This window comes from Photinus pyralis, unplaced genomic scaffold (genome assembly GCF_008802855.1).
Source record: "Photinus pyralis isolate 1611_PpyrPB1 unplaced genomic scaffold, Ppyr1.3 Ppyr1.4_LG5, whole genome shotgun sequence".
Classification (NCBI taxonomy): Eukaryota; Metazoa; Arthropoda; class Insecta; order Coleoptera; family Lampyridae; genus Photinus; species Photinus pyralis.
The window spans coordinates 26,860,700-26,876,096 of record NW_022170596.1 but is presented as its reverse complement, the minus strand read 5'-3'; the positions used below and the strand labels follow the sequence as shown (position 1 = coordinate 26,876,096).

The window sequence follows — 15,397 nt, the reverse complement described above, 5'->3', positions numbered from 1 at the left end:
AAATATTCTGCTTGCCTTTCTAACTTGCCTATATATTTAGACAGAGTATTTTTAATATTTTACGAAAATGTTGTACTGTTAGGAATCTTTTTATACAATGTCACTAGGGTCCCTTTGTAATTCTATTTGTACCGACAAAATTAGATAAGTTGCGTGTAGTGCCTTATGAATTAACCGTGATAATTTTTTTAATTTGTAAATTATGTTTATACCATATACATGTATGTACATTATAAGGGTACTTATATATTTTAATTACTGATCACTTTGTATATAAGTATATATTCCTTATGTTAATTCTAATTTGATGTTTCATAAAGTAACTTATGTACCTCTTTAATAAAGTTTGTTTTCGTTTGAAATGTATTTTGTATTGATGGTTCACTTACAATGTCTGTTTCTTAGGGGGACTGGTAGCGCAAATTGGGTCCAACTGGCATATCTTTAGGTGCCGGATTGTCGTAACGGCTTCATCTGCTCAAATTTTACGTGAAAGTCACTGAAGTAAACAAAATGTGGCTGTGTTTAACCGTTTGGTTGCAGGAGGCTTTCTCAAAGTGAGTCAATTTGTTGATGGCGCATACGAATCAACAAATTTCATCTCCAGACGCACATAACCTACAAATAATTGAAGGTTGGTTCACAATGAATTGTCGGATCATCGCGTGCCCTGCGTGGTCAAGTTATTGTAAGTTCCATGGCTTCTTTAAAAAAAATCTTATGCCGAGTGCATCAAGACTGCTGTTCATAATCACGCAAGTTGACCGTTTTACTCGTGTGAATGTGAACCGCGCACACCTCAGATTGATGTATCTTTTTAATAGTGAAATTACCTTGCATACAAGATCGTATCATTAAATTTATATAAATTCAATGATCGTATGTTCACATTAAAAAAAACTCACTGTATATGGTTGTTGTTTTTAAAAACCTCCGACTCCTACGAAAGACTATATATTTAAAACAACTCTGGAGCCACTTCCATACATAACGATTGACAGTTCTTCGGCCTTCTTCTTTTTCTCTAACCTAAAAAATCTTTCAGTCCCCTTCTACGATCCCCTTAAATCGTGGCAAAGGTGGCATATGTAAATGAAACTATATTTATTTTGTTCAAGACTGTATAGATTAAGTGACATTACATGTGCTAAACCAAGTCTTTGTACTGATTTACTGCACTCCGGTAATAATTGTAGAAGTGTCCATTTTACGTCTATTGTTAATAGTAAGTGGGGTACTAACAAAAAACATCGTAATATTCCCTTGCAAATATTCGCGGAAAGAATGGCGGATCCTAAAGTTGAAGAAATTTTGGCACCCTTACGATCAAGTGTTAAACAACAGGTAATTTCGCTCCGAGTGTATGTGCGTTTAATTAACTCATATTTTGTAGGGCGATCTCATTCGTCAGCTAAAAGCAGACGGAGCACCCGAATTGGACATTAAGCATGCAGTCGCCGAGCTAAAACTAAGGAAAAAGGTTTTGGAGGATAAAGAGTTGAGCTTGGCGCCTAGTTTCGCCACTTTTGACAGGGCCAAGATGGAAGATTTGTTGAAACGTCGATTCTTTTACGACCAATCGTTTGCTATATACGGCGGTATAACTGGACAATACGATTTTGGCCCCATGGGTTGTGCATTTAAAGCCAACTTATTGCACACGTGGAGGCAATTTTTTGTATTGGAAGAACAAATGTTGGAAGTCGACTGCTCAATTTTAACTCCGGAGCCAGTTTTAAAGTAAACCGCGAAATTATTTTTTTAAATTGACATCTCCACTTTTCAGGGCATCAGGACATGTAGAACGATTCGCAGATCTTATGACAAAAGACGTCATGACCGGTGAATGCTTCCGTTTGGATCACCTAATTAAAGCACATCTGGAGAAACTGGAGTTGGATAAGAAAACTTCGGACAGTATCAAAGCCGAATGTAGGGATATTGTTATAAAGGTATCTATGAGAAGTTTGCTCTTTCAATCCTATACCGTTAACTTTGTAGCTTGATGGAATGACTAAGGAAGAGATGCATGCCGTTATGAAGAAGTTTAATATGAAAAGTCCTTTAACTGGAAATCCATTGACCGAACCAATCGAATTTAACTTAATGTTTGCGACCCAAATTGGTCCTTCTGGTTTGATTAAAGGGTAGGTTAATAGAGAAGGTAGGAAAAGTGTTAAATAAAAAGCTGCCATCAAACACAGTTCTCCCCTACAATTATTCGAGTGTAACAAAGCATCAAAGTATTAAAACACTTGTATAATCGCATAGACGAAATGTCAATTATTTTCTTATCTAAACTTTAAACACATGTCCTTTTTACATGAAAATAAAACCTAACAAATAATTTCTAAAGGTAAGAAAATTCTCTGCAACTTTATCATCTTTCAATGTTTTGATCAAATTAAATAAAAGCAAGAAATTCATGTTATTAGTAATGGTGAACCATTTGTAGCGTAATCGCTATTTCTGATAAAAATAAAATAATTACACAGGTTAAAATTATGCGTGTTATCACAGCACTAGTTACCAATTTTGTTACGGGAATGGTTAAGAACTAGTCTTAGAGAGATGTGGAGACTTTACATTACATTACATTCTAGAATAATATTTTTAATCATTGATTAACCTTAATTGTTTTGTGAAACCGGACATTAGGTATTTTAAACTTTTGCAATGCAATAGTTTTATTCAAAGACATTTTCAGTGAAGATATTTTTATTTGCAGATTTTTAAGGCCAGAAACAGCTCAAGGAATTTTCGTGAATTTTAAACGTCTTTTGGAATTTAATCAAGGGCGACTGCCCTTCGCGGCCGCGCAAATCGGTAACTCTTTTCGTAACGAAATCTCGCCTCGTTCTGGGTTAATACGAGTTCGCGAGTTCACCATGGCCGAAATTGAACACTTTTGCGATCCGAACGATAAGCAACATCCCAAATTCGAAGATGTGAAGGATGTGGAACTGCTGTTGTATTCCGCTTGCAACCAGATGGACGGGAAGGGTGCCGAACGTAAGAGTATCGGCGAGGCTGTTGGAAAGGTGAATATTGTAATGACTCTTGTATGTTATAAAATTGTATATTTGTAAAGGGCTTGGTGGCGAATGAAACTTTAGGCTACTTTATGGTGAGAATTCAACAATTCTTAATTCGCTGTGGAGTTGATCCGACCAAATTGCGGTTTCGTCAGCATATGTCTAACGAAATGGCTCATTACGCACAAGATTGTTGGGATGCTGAATGCCTTACCAGCTACGTAAGCATTTCTTTAATGTTAGCAATTACACCCGATTTAAATATAATTTATAGGGCTGGGTGGAGTGTGTGGGATGTGCCGACAGATCTGCTTATGACTTAACCCAGCACACTAAAGCGACAGGGGTGCGTTTAGCTGCCGAAAAGAAAACTGAACCAAGAACTGTAGATGTTGTTGAAGCTGTTCCTAATAAAGCAATGATAGGTAAAAAATTTAAAAAGGAAGCTAAGGCAATATACGATAAACTAGCTGAATTGGATGCGAATGATGTTACTGACTTAGAACAAAAATTGGAGACGATTGGGTAAATCAATTAAATAGGTTCATGAAGCCGGAAGGGTGGCATAGTAACTATTATTTTTACGCACTTTAATTACTTTGATATGACAGACAAGAATATAAGCAAACACACTCTTTATTTATAATGCAAGTACAAAACTAAAACCGACATCGTTATCTCAAAGCAAAAAGGTACATCTTAACCACAGAACAAGTGATCTTAACTACTTTCATTATATACAGGATGCTCTACAAGTAAACATTGGATTACAATACTTATAATACCACCTCTTAATACAATGTTTAATTTAAATTAAATTGTTCAATACATAAACGATGTTTGTCACTTGGCAAACCTTTGGTCAAAACATCAGCTATCATTTTATCAGTTGGTACATAATCTACTTTGACAATGCCTTTATTTATAATTTCGCGTATGTAATGATACTTAGTATCAATATGTTTAGTTCGACTATGATAGACAGGGTTCTTGATAAGCTTTTGAGCACTCTGACTATCATTGTAAATAATGAAAGGTTTTTCAACAGTTAAAATCTCACCAATAAGACCCTTAATAAAAACAGCTTCTTTTACTGCTTCAGTCATTGCTATGTATTCTGCTTCAGTACTTGAGAGAGCTACACAACTTTGTTTTTTAGATTCCTAAGATACGGCAGCATTAGCCCATTTAAAAACATAGCCTGTATATGACTTTCTATCATTTACATCATTTGAGAAGTCTGCATCTACATAACCTGTGATTGGTTTATTTGATTTACAAAAAACTAAACTTTTATGCATACTTCCTTTTAAATATTTTAGCACACGTTTTGCATGTTTCCAATGCTCCATATCAAATGTTGAATTAAATTGACTTAAGTAACTTATACTGTAAGCAATATCAGGTCTTGTATGAACTGCTAGATACATTAGTGAGCCGATTAAGTTCTGATATGGGACATTAGGTTTCTCATTATGATTTGGTTTCAACCTTAATCCAATTTCAATTGGTGTGTTAACAGGTTTAGCATCTGTTAAGTGAAATTTTTTCAGTAGTTCTAAAATATAATCTTTTTGATTTACTCGAATTACGTTACTGATTTTACAATGAACATTCAGACCAAGAAAATGATTTATTAACCCTAAATCTTTTAACTTAAACTCTTTTGATAAATCTTGTTTTACATCCTCCTTTAAACTTGAAGAACTTGAGCAAATCAAGAAATCATCTACATATAGTGCAATTATTACAATGGAACTATCAACAATTTTAAAGAATATACACGGTTCGTAAGCAGATTGCTTAAAATTCATTTTGACTAATACTTTTTCAACTTTTAAGTTCCATATTCTTGACGACTGCTTAAGACCATATATAGCCTTTTTAAGTAAACATACCTTATTTGGGTCTTTCTTGCAAACAAAACCTTCAGGCTGTGCCATATAGATCTGCTGGTCTATATTGCCATTGAGAAAAGCAGTTTCTACATCTAAATGATAAATTAGAAGATTTAAATTTACAGCCATTGAAAATAAAATTCTTATCGTTGCATTTCTGACAACTGGAGAAAAAGTCTCTAAATAGTCAATACCATATTGTTGAGTAAATCCTTTAGCCACTAAACGCGCTTTATACCGCACACCACTAGAGGCCTTTTTTACACAAAACACCCACTTATTTTGCACAATTGTTTTATCTTCCGGGCAATCCACGAGTGTCCATGCTTGGTTTTTGATCAAGGATTCATACTCTCTTTCCATGGCGTTCTTCCACTTCAGGTGATCAGGTCGCGACATGGCTTCATTTACGGACTTCGGATCATAGGATTCCATTTCTGGCATGATGTTGTCAAAAACGTTGTATGTGACGTAGTCCTTAAAACATTTTTTCTTCGATATTCTTCCTGCTCTAGTGACTATCTGGGTTTCGGTGTCTTTCGCGACTTCCTTCGCATTTCCGTCATCTCCCTCTTCCCCATCACTTGTGTCATCCAAAAATTCAACAGGTATTGTCTCCTCATCTTTTATTTCCACCTCTGCATCTTCTGTTTCCATTATCTTTTGTATATTCTGTTCTGGTTCCTTAGTTTCCCTCAAATCATTATTCGATTGATACATTACTGTCGTTGTTTGTGAGTTGCAGCCTTTGACCTCTTGAAATGGCTCATTTAAATATTCATTAAACTTGACGGTACGACTGATTGTCACCTTGTCTGTGATTGGATCTAGTATTCGGTAGCCTTTACTGGTGTCACTGTATCCGATCATTATTCCCTCTTTAGCCTTTGGTTCTAACTTTGACCTCTTTTGCTTTGGGACATAAATGAAAGCTCGACTCCCAAACGTAACTAAATGTTCTAAGTTAGGTTTTTTACCAACCCACAATTCATACGGCGTTTTATCTTTAGCTTGAGTTGGGAACCTATTCGTTAAATAATTTGCAGTTACTACCGATTCACCCCAATATTTATAAGGTAACTTGGCATCCAGAAGCATGCAACGTGCTGACTCTACCAACGTTCTATTTTTTCGCTCAGAGACCCCATTTTGTTCGGGACAATAGGGTACGGTTGACTGGAATTGTATTCCATTTCTCTTTAAAACTGATTGAACTGCCTCCCCCGTGTACTCTCCGCCATTATCTGACCTCAGAACCTTTGGATATTTTCCAAATTGATTTTTAACTTCAGCAAGAAATTCTTTAAGTTTTACAGCTACCTCATCTTTGGAAGCTAACAGGTAGATTTTTGTATATCTGGAGTAGTCATCAATAAATGATACAAAATAAAATTTCCCACTCACAGTTGCAGTTTTCATAGGCCCACATACATCGCTGTGTATTAAATCAAGAACTTGCTTGGATCTCGTTTCCGATTTATGAGGAAACGGCTTCCTCGTGAGTTTACCCTCTATACATGCCGTACATTTCTTAACATTTTTACATTTACTTATTTCTATGCCAATTGCTAAATCCCCTTCTAACAATTTATTGATGCCATCCGGGCTCTTATGGCCGAACCTGCGATGCCAAATATGTATGCATTTCTCTTTTTCACAGGATGTAAAGGTTAAACATGCCTTATCCTTAAACATATCTATCTTGTATAAACCGTTTATACATTCAGCAGTTAACACAATCATTCCATCTTTCTCTACTACAGTTCAAACCATTAAAGTTCATTTTATAACCGACTTTAGTTATTTTCGACACAGACAACAGATTATTTTCTAATGTAGGTACATACAGCACATTAGAAAACTTTAAACTTCTTAATTCGCCATTTACAACACTTTTTAAGTAAATGCTCCCTTTACCCTTAACTGCCATGTGTTGTCCATTAGCAACCGTTATTTTTTCCGATTCAGTACATTCAAAATTTTTGAAACTGTTTAAATCGTTACACATATGGCTAGTAGCCCCTGAGTCTATGTACCACTCAGGCTCACTCACAGTGCCTTTACTGCCAAAAGTATTAAAGCAAAAATTTGAATCAGACTCACCCTCATCGACTGCTAGTTTGGCTTGTTGACCTTCTTTTTTCTTGTCCTTTTTGTAGAAATAGCAATCCTTTTTGTAATGCCCCTTCCTGTGACAATGAAAACATTCCCGCATCTGCTTGGCTTTACTGTCATTCCCCTTAAACTTTGTGTTGAGAGCTCGTTCACTGGAAGTACTATCTTCTCTCCGTTTATATTCGTCCATCAATTTCCCCTTTACGTACTCCAATGTTAACTCTTCATCGGGTCTTGTATCTAGTGCAGTAACCAATGTGGAATAATTTTCGGGCAATCCTCCAAGTAACAATGCTGCTACATGAAAATCCTTTACGATCTCCCCGACTCCACGTAGTTTCTCCACTAACTCCAAGCTGTCCTTAATATACTCGGACATTGATTTATTCTCCAGCTTAGATTGATACAACTTCCTTAACAAATACAGCTTATTACTTAAGTTGTTTCTTTCGTGCACCTTCTGTAGGGATTCCCACATCTCCTTTGCAGATCCGCTTTTACAGATGTGAATTATTTGATTGTCCTCCGCACTTAAAGATATAGTTGCTTGTGCCTTTTGGTCCTTTTTACTCCATTCCACAGTTACCGGTGCTGCCGGTAATGGATCCTCAATCACTGACCAATTTCCTTCACGGACCAGAACCATCTTCACACGAAACTTCCAATTTTGGTAGTTATTGTTATCCAACCTGGAAAACATAAACTTTACGTTCTCCGAATCCATTATGTACTTGCACGTGGTGTTGAGGTTAGGTACTTAGTTCTATTCTTTCTTTCTTTATACTTTACGCCTATCTGGGCCCATAACCTATTATTTTTACGCACTTTAATTACTTTGATATGACAGACAAGAATATAAGCAAACACACTCTTTATTTGTAATGCAAGTACAAAACTAAAACCGACATCGTTATCTCAAAGCAAAAAGGTACATCTTAACCACAGAACAAGTGATCTTAACTACTTTCATTATATACAGGATGCTCTACAAGTAAACATTGGATTACAATACTTATAATAGTAACCTTACAGTTTCAAACCGTTGTATTAATGAAAAACTTGAATGTATTTGATACTTTACACAAAATTGACCAATGAAAGGCTTTTAAGGTATTTGGAAAGGGGTATAAACACGTAACTTGCCACTACAATTGTAGCGCCACGAAATGTTTTGTACCTTGGACCACAACGCTTTGCAGTAACAATTGATTTAATCAAATAATGCCAACGCTTCGCAATATTCCCTGCTACTAGACGAAAAAGTTCCGCTTTTTCTTAACTCCGCAATTTTATATTGGTTAACTCATAATAGAGACTCGTAATGAATTTAAAAAGAAATGGTTATTGAGTTTATTAAATTTACTTTGTTCTATAAGTTATCGGTTTCATCGGGCTGTAGCTAGATGTGCCTATGAGCTGCTATTTGTGAAATGTGCATTATTGTGAATGGTCTGAATACCTTTCCCCCCTCTTTTCTTTTTTTATTGCTTCTAAAAGGTGTCTTTGGCTCGTATCCTTTGTGGGAAGCTTTCACAAACGCACGTGGTTTAGAGTAGGTATGCTGCCAAATCTGTTCTACTTTTTAATCGCAATATTGATTGAAGTTTTGAATGAATGCACCGAAGGGTAGAAGATTTAAATACCTACCTTTGACATTTCCTTCATATATGACAGCATGAGCGAGGCATTTAAGACCTTGTTTGAAAGATGCTTCCTATTATCCACGCCAACAGTTTTTGATATAATCTTTATGCATTTGGATTTTACAGGTTCTTCTGCTGCAGCAATAAGCCACTGAATAGAGGGTGTATTGTTTTCTTCAACCGAAGTTATTTTATTTATTTCATACTATCTAGTAATCGCCGCTTTCCCAGACTGATTTGAGTCTGGTAAATCGTATTTTACCAGACTGAAAATTTTTACCAGACTGGAAATTTTGCCTAGCAACCGCAACTGACATCCATCTAAACGTGATATTTGATTGATTGATTGATATTGATATTTGTCAAACTACTGTCAGATCAAACAAATCAAGTGATCGACTTTTGCTTTTATTTTAATGTGTACCTACAACATTCTAATACACAACCTCACTTTTATTACATTTAAACTATTAATTAACTACATTTACAGCATACCTGACAACTAATACACATATTATAGAACATCGTTTAAAATATTACATGCACCCTTCACTTCACCATATGACTCAGCCTGAAGATGACCTAATATAGGTTGAAATCGATAGCCGCATTAGTAAATATAAAAAACGTGTCTAAAAATGATTTTTTCTTTAATTCAAATCCTACAACATTCTAATCAAAATGGTATTTTAATAGAAATAGAGCAGTATGAAATAAAATGTTTTACATTATTTGTATGTTAAATCAGTTAACGTTACTCGTTTCGAAATTCCTCACATCTCACTCGTTAACGTAAACCTTGATTTACCATACTCATATGTAAATAACTATTACAGAGACGGTGATTTTTATTACACGCGAACGTCAAGTGACATTTCCTTGGCAATCATGGAATGACAAATAATCAGCCCACTTAATTAGAAATGTATTCGAGTATATGATTTCGTTTTATTTCCTTTATTTTTAAATTATATTGCAGGTATAATAAAAAATACTATAAGAAACGCGTGTATAATTGATCTTTAAAGCACGCGCAACGAGTTTAAGGACACGACGCGCAGCGGAGTGCCTTTAAACGTTGCAAGACTTGATTATAATACACTTGTTTCTTAATATACTATTAATAGCATGCCGCCCTTCCATGTCATAGAGCTCAAACAAATGAGCAGAGTACTGTAGCATACTTTGCAGGTCTTTAGAATTACATGTGGAGGATGAGAGTTATATGTTAACAAAGGATATGATGGCGATCAAACGGTATCAAAAAACTGTCCATGTCGAGGAAATTACTCCTAGTGTCATCGAACCTTCATTTGGTACGTAGTGATATTCTCCTCCTTTGAATTGATGAGTTCTTTCTCAGGCATTGGACGTATAATGTACGCAATATTCGAACACAATTTCAAAATGCGAGAGAACGACGAACAAAGAACTTACATTTCACTTCCTCCGGTTGTCGCGCCACTTAAATGTAGTGTTCTCCCTTTGAGTGGAAATGCGGAATTCCAACCGTTCGTTAAACAGTTGTGTAAGTAGTTTTGAAATGTCTAACGCTTTCCTTTAATTTCATATTTAAGCCACTGAATTGACGAAGGTAGATGTTTCCCATAAAGTTGATGATAGTTCAGGATCGATCGGTCGGCGTTACGCTCGCACTGACGAAATCGCAATTCCGTATGGTATTACCATAGATTTTGATACTCTTAAAGAACCACATAGCGCTACTTTGCGTGAAAGGGATTCAATGCAACAAGTTCGGATAGGGGTGAGTAGTCAAGTTGGGTGGTTGGTTTTGTTAATGTTTTGTTATGTTGCAGTTGTGCGAATTACCCAGTGTCGTTCACCAATTGTCATATAATAAAACGACGTGGGAGAAAGTAGCTGCAAAATATCCTAAATTCGAGCAACAGGAGAGCAAAACATAATTTTTAAGACACATACCAGTAGATTTTTATACAAGTATTACTGTATGAAGCTTCTCTAATAAGTAATGATGTACTGCAATTTTTTTTTTTCTTAATTGCTGTACTTATCCGTTGTTACAACTGAATCGACGGAGGAAGTACTTAAGGATAACACCACTCAGTTTATAAACATTTCTCCCAGGCTGTATAAAATATCATCCTGCTCCATACTTTTCCTACTCAGAGCCTCAATCTCCATCCCACGGCCATTGTTTAAATACGGCCGAATTTCTTCTTGAAAGTTGTTCCTACGTGGAAGCACAGAGAAAGATTTAGTACGTTGGGGCACTAACTCTTTCCCTTGAAACTATACTCAAATGCAAACTTAGTGAACTCAGCAAAATGAAACTTAAAACGAACAATTAATTATGTAGTTTGAAGTTGAGAGGTTCCACCCTCTATTTCTAAGCTACGAAGATGCGCACATTTTTGAGATCTGGCAACCGCGCGGCTTTTTAGAAGAAGGTTGATTGATTACATATAATATACGACGGAAGCTAAATTTATAATGTATTTGGTCATTCTCGAATCTCAACCATAGTGTTTGAGATACCGCACGAGGGACAAGTTACAAGTCGCAGGGATGGGACCCTGCCAACCAAAACTCTGCGGTTCAGGATCTATGTGCGATATGATTATTTCTACAATATTCTTTTTTGTTAACGTTGATTTTGCCTCCAAAGGTCATGTAATTTTCCATGTTACTTATTTGAACCCTTCAGTATATACGCCTATATAGTGTGGCGCACTTTTCGAATTTTCTTGTTGTATTGTGGTAAGTACCTTTACTAATGGAATCTTGGATTTAGATATGCCTTCTGATCTGACCTGTATTAGCAAGCTATAAACCATCCTGCACGATTTATGTGGCAATGGTTCGGTACTTCCCCCGAGTTTTGGTCAATCGCGGTCGATTCCACCATGGCGCATGCAGTTCACATTTAGAACGCGCATGGTAAAGCGACACGAGAACACGCCTCACGGTGGAAAAAAGTAGGGTAGAGTGTGGCCCAATCCTTGGCTTATGCTTTTCACCTTGGGATTTGTACAATCCTATAATCTTTTGATACCAATATATGTAGTTCCTCTGATGAGTACCTACTAGTTTTCTTTTATTACCAATTCATGTTCAGCGTTTTTATCTACCATAATCGCTTTTCTGTATATAAAGTGTACCTATTATAATAATGATATTTGCCAATTTGCGTATTATTGTAATCATAGTGATTATAAAATCACAATTAATTAGGTACAGGAAAGAAGGTTGATGCGGTCGATTCCACTTCCACCAAAGCGCGTGTGCTCACGTAAATCTGTAGAGCGCGTGTCTAAGTGTTTGATTGCTCTAAAGATGTTAAATATTTATCATGCTTTATTATATCAATCAAATTATTCTGCATTCAACACTGCAGGATATACATAGAGATAATAAAATCTAAATGCATCATACATATGTCAATATACAGTACAGGCTGTCATCAACAATACTGACGTGGTGCTACATGCGAATCATGGTACAATAAAAGACAGCGAATGATCCAAAATTTGACTGCCTCGCGTTTATTTCAAGGCCTACCTAAGAAAATTATGCATATATTACGGTCACCATTTAAAAAATCTTAAAGAAAACGAAATGATCGATGTAGAATTTTTTTCCACATTCGAAAGTGGTTTCATTTGAAGACAACTTTTTTAGGTTTGAAAGTTATTAAACTTGGCCATTAGTTTTACAACACCCTGTAGAAGGGCGATCAAAATTTAAATTATTCTCATGTAGCATCAATATTTCAGTAGTGTTGCTTTTGGAAGACTTTTTAAAATTCAAGTCGACGGAGCCATAGGTACAGCCGTACAGGGCGCTAAAGAAAAGCAGTGAAACGTCAAAAGTTTTTTGAAAAATCTCGAATAACTTGAAAACCTTTGATACTGGGTATAGGGAAAGGTGGTATCAAACGACGTAGATTTTTATGTAGATTTCGAAAATGCAATAAAATATAGGGTGTTCTATTTAAAATAAGAAAAGTTGCTATCCACATCCGGTAAAATCGGAAGTGAAATGATCCTAATATTATTTTCTTTCGATAGATCATAAAAAACTATGTAGGTCTGCAAATTTTCAGATTGAAATTATTAATGGGAGTCTAAATACTTTACTTTTAGGTAACGGTTTGCGTGAAACAGCCTGTATGATCTAATTGTACCTACCTACCTCAAAGCATTGGTGCCGTTGAAGTAACAATCTGTAATAAATACCACAAAAAAGATATAGGTATACTTATCTATTATAGTTGTTTATTTTTGTGGTTCATATTGCAGATTGTTTTTCATTTATTTTATTTTTCATTTATTATTTTGTAATTCGAATAATAGAGGTGTAAAAAATAGTTGTAAATATGACGATCTTGAACTAGTAGATACTATATACAAGCTAACATTTTTAGTAGGAATGCTCTTTTCGAAAATTATCAACTGCTTTTAATCAAATGCCATAAGTGCAGAATCGAATATTTAAAATCCTGCTGCAACTCCTAGAACTTTTAACTGATCCCCCCCAGCAAAATAGTTCTTTCTGTAATAACATGAGCTTATGCCAATAGATACACATAGATTACTTGTTGAACAGAAATTAACATCAACTTTAATTTTAAGAAATTTCAATGTGAAATTCTCACACAAAAAATGAATTAGGAGCAAATAGAAATATAATGCTAAATCTATTGGATTCGATAAAATTTCATTAGTTCATTTTTCTTGCCCGCATTTTGATTCTTTACAATTTGATTACGAGAAAAGTTTCACGTTTTCCCCCAAAGCGCTTGATACAATAGATATAGCAATTTATTTGTTTAATAAGAACCAGATCATGTAAGTCGCAGATCCTACTTATCTCGACCCATCAAATTTTTAATAATAAATGACTCCTTACAAGTGAGCAATAACACCATCCTACACCTGAAAAAACAAACTGTAGGTTTTATATGGGAAAATTAAGATAACATTTATGTTAACACTAAAGTATTTAATATAAATGATTGAAAATGCAGTTCTTATACAATTATTAGTACATAATCACATTGCATAACAAAACAATATCTAAAGATGTACAGTAGATGTGGACAATGGCGTAAATTGTATAGAGCAATAAGCACTTTCTTTTGGTCCATACAAAACAAAACATGACACCAGTTCAACCATGATTAAGAGGAAAAATTGAAGACGATAAAGAAAATGCTTCGAGATTTCAAATTCATATTAAGTTCGAGTAACTCAACTTTATTACTGACATAAATATATAAAGTACATTCCAAAATTGATCATATTTATGTTAATAATATACAATTGTCGTTGCTAACGCAGAAATATTGTATGAAAACAACTCAGTTACACTGTAACTAGTCACCTCTGCAACTGAAAAGTGATAACATAATATTAACGTAGCTTAATATGATTATTCAAGATCTGGAATAGGCTCATCGTCCGAATCCGCTCCCTCATCGTTCAAATCGTCGAAGTTTGGTTGTCCTCCACCACCACCTAAACCGCCCATTTGTTTCATCATTTCCTCAAAATCGCCGCCTCCCATGCCGTCGACACCTTCGTCGCCGGAATCATCCTCATCGCGCCACTTATTGAAGTCACATTTCAGCCAGTGATGCTTCTTTTTGTCTGACGTGAGTGAAGGCCAATATGGTTCGGAGGAGACTGCTTTTTCTAAGATGAATTCAATGTATCTAGCTCGGTTAAACGTTTTACTTTTTTCTACGTCAATTTCTCTATACAAGGGAATAGTTACTTCGTACAATTTCTTCTCCACCCCGCCGACACCTTTGAAGTATATGGAATCCTTATTTACTCTAAAATAGCGAAACGATAAAGTAATGGTATATTAAGGTAGCCAATTTAACGTACTTTATTTCGGGATCTTTTGTATCTTCTAAATTTATTGTTAAAAATACGACCGTCGATCTTTGTGCCCACATTACTGGAGGTGGAAGTGCTCTGAAATTGAGGTTAGAACAATTTAAAATTCATTTTCCTGATAGAATACGCCAAAAATGGATTAAGTATTGTTTTTATTTTCATTAGGAACCGCCGGTTTAATACCGAAGGAGAAATAATACAAAAATTCATGTTTGTTCTAGAATTTTCCAAGATCGATTTGCACATTAATGTTTTGTAGTAAACATGGCCGGATGTAACCCTAAATTTTCCTATTCAAAATTTATGACATTTTACATATATACATGTTTTACAATAAAGTAATGCTTAGTAAACAATGTAATAGAGTATTTAACTTACGTTTGATCAGTCATTTTTGGTTTTATTAATAAATTATTACAATTTATTCGACTTAGAAACGAAGCTCGATGAGAAGAGAGACTATTCCGAAGGTTAACGATTGTAATCGATGGCCATATATTCGCGCGAAAAATTGATTTTTTGAAATGCGCCTGGAAAGAAGAATTATTATTTTGTAGTTTTCCACCGAACTTATTTATTAAACTTCAAAAATAACAGTCTATTGTAACGAATGTTTTTCAAAGTTTACTTGATTTAAGCGAGCGACAAAGAATTTTTAAAGATCGGATTTGTTATCCAGCCAGTAGCGTACTGAAAATCCAAATGCCTGCATCAGTGGCGCACTACCAAGGTCCCATGCTTCGAGTTTCATGGTCTAAGCATTGTATATGTATTTCTAAGGTCCCACCACTGTAGTTTAAAGTTCATATTTTTTCAAGGTT

The 15,397-nt window shown here is 35.2% G+C and overlaps 2 protein-coding genes across 2 annotated transcripts; one reads left to right on the top strand and one right to left on the bottom strand.

Annotated features, from left to right (window-relative positions):
* Positions 1-1,008: 1,008 nt before the first annotated feature.
* LOC116172198 (glycine--tRNA ligase) lies at positions 1,009-10,695 on the top strand. The gene is made up of 11 exons (XM_031489357.1): positions 1,009-1,344; positions 1,394-1,740; positions 1,787-1,952; positions 2,002-2,147; positions 2,729-3,041; positions 3,092-3,256; positions 3,310-3,560; positions 9,883-10,007; positions 10,055-10,219; positions 10,269-10,456; positions 10,509-10,695. Exons 1-11 carry the CDS (start codon positions 1,093-1,095, stop codon positions 10,614-10,616), a joined length of 2,226 nt encoding a protein of 741 aa, XP_031345217.1. The 5' UTR covers positions 1,009-1,092; the 3' UTR covers positions 10,617-10,695.
* Positions 10,696-13,894: 3,199 nt separating this feature from the next.
* On the bottom strand, positions 13,895-15,111 carry LOC116171837 (co-chaperone protein daf-41). The gene is made up of 3 exons (XM_031488843.1): positions 14,955-15,111; positions 14,565-14,654; positions 13,895-14,509 (listed from the first exon to the last, which is right to left on the bottom strand). The coding sequence occupies exons 1-3, from the start codon at positions 14,966-14,968 to the stop codon at positions 14,104-14,106; spliced, it is 510 nt and encodes a 169-aa protein (XP_031344703.1). The 5' UTR covers positions 14,969-15,111; the 3' UTR covers positions 13,895-14,103.
* Between the last annotated feature and the right edge of the window lie 286 nt (positions 15,112-15,397).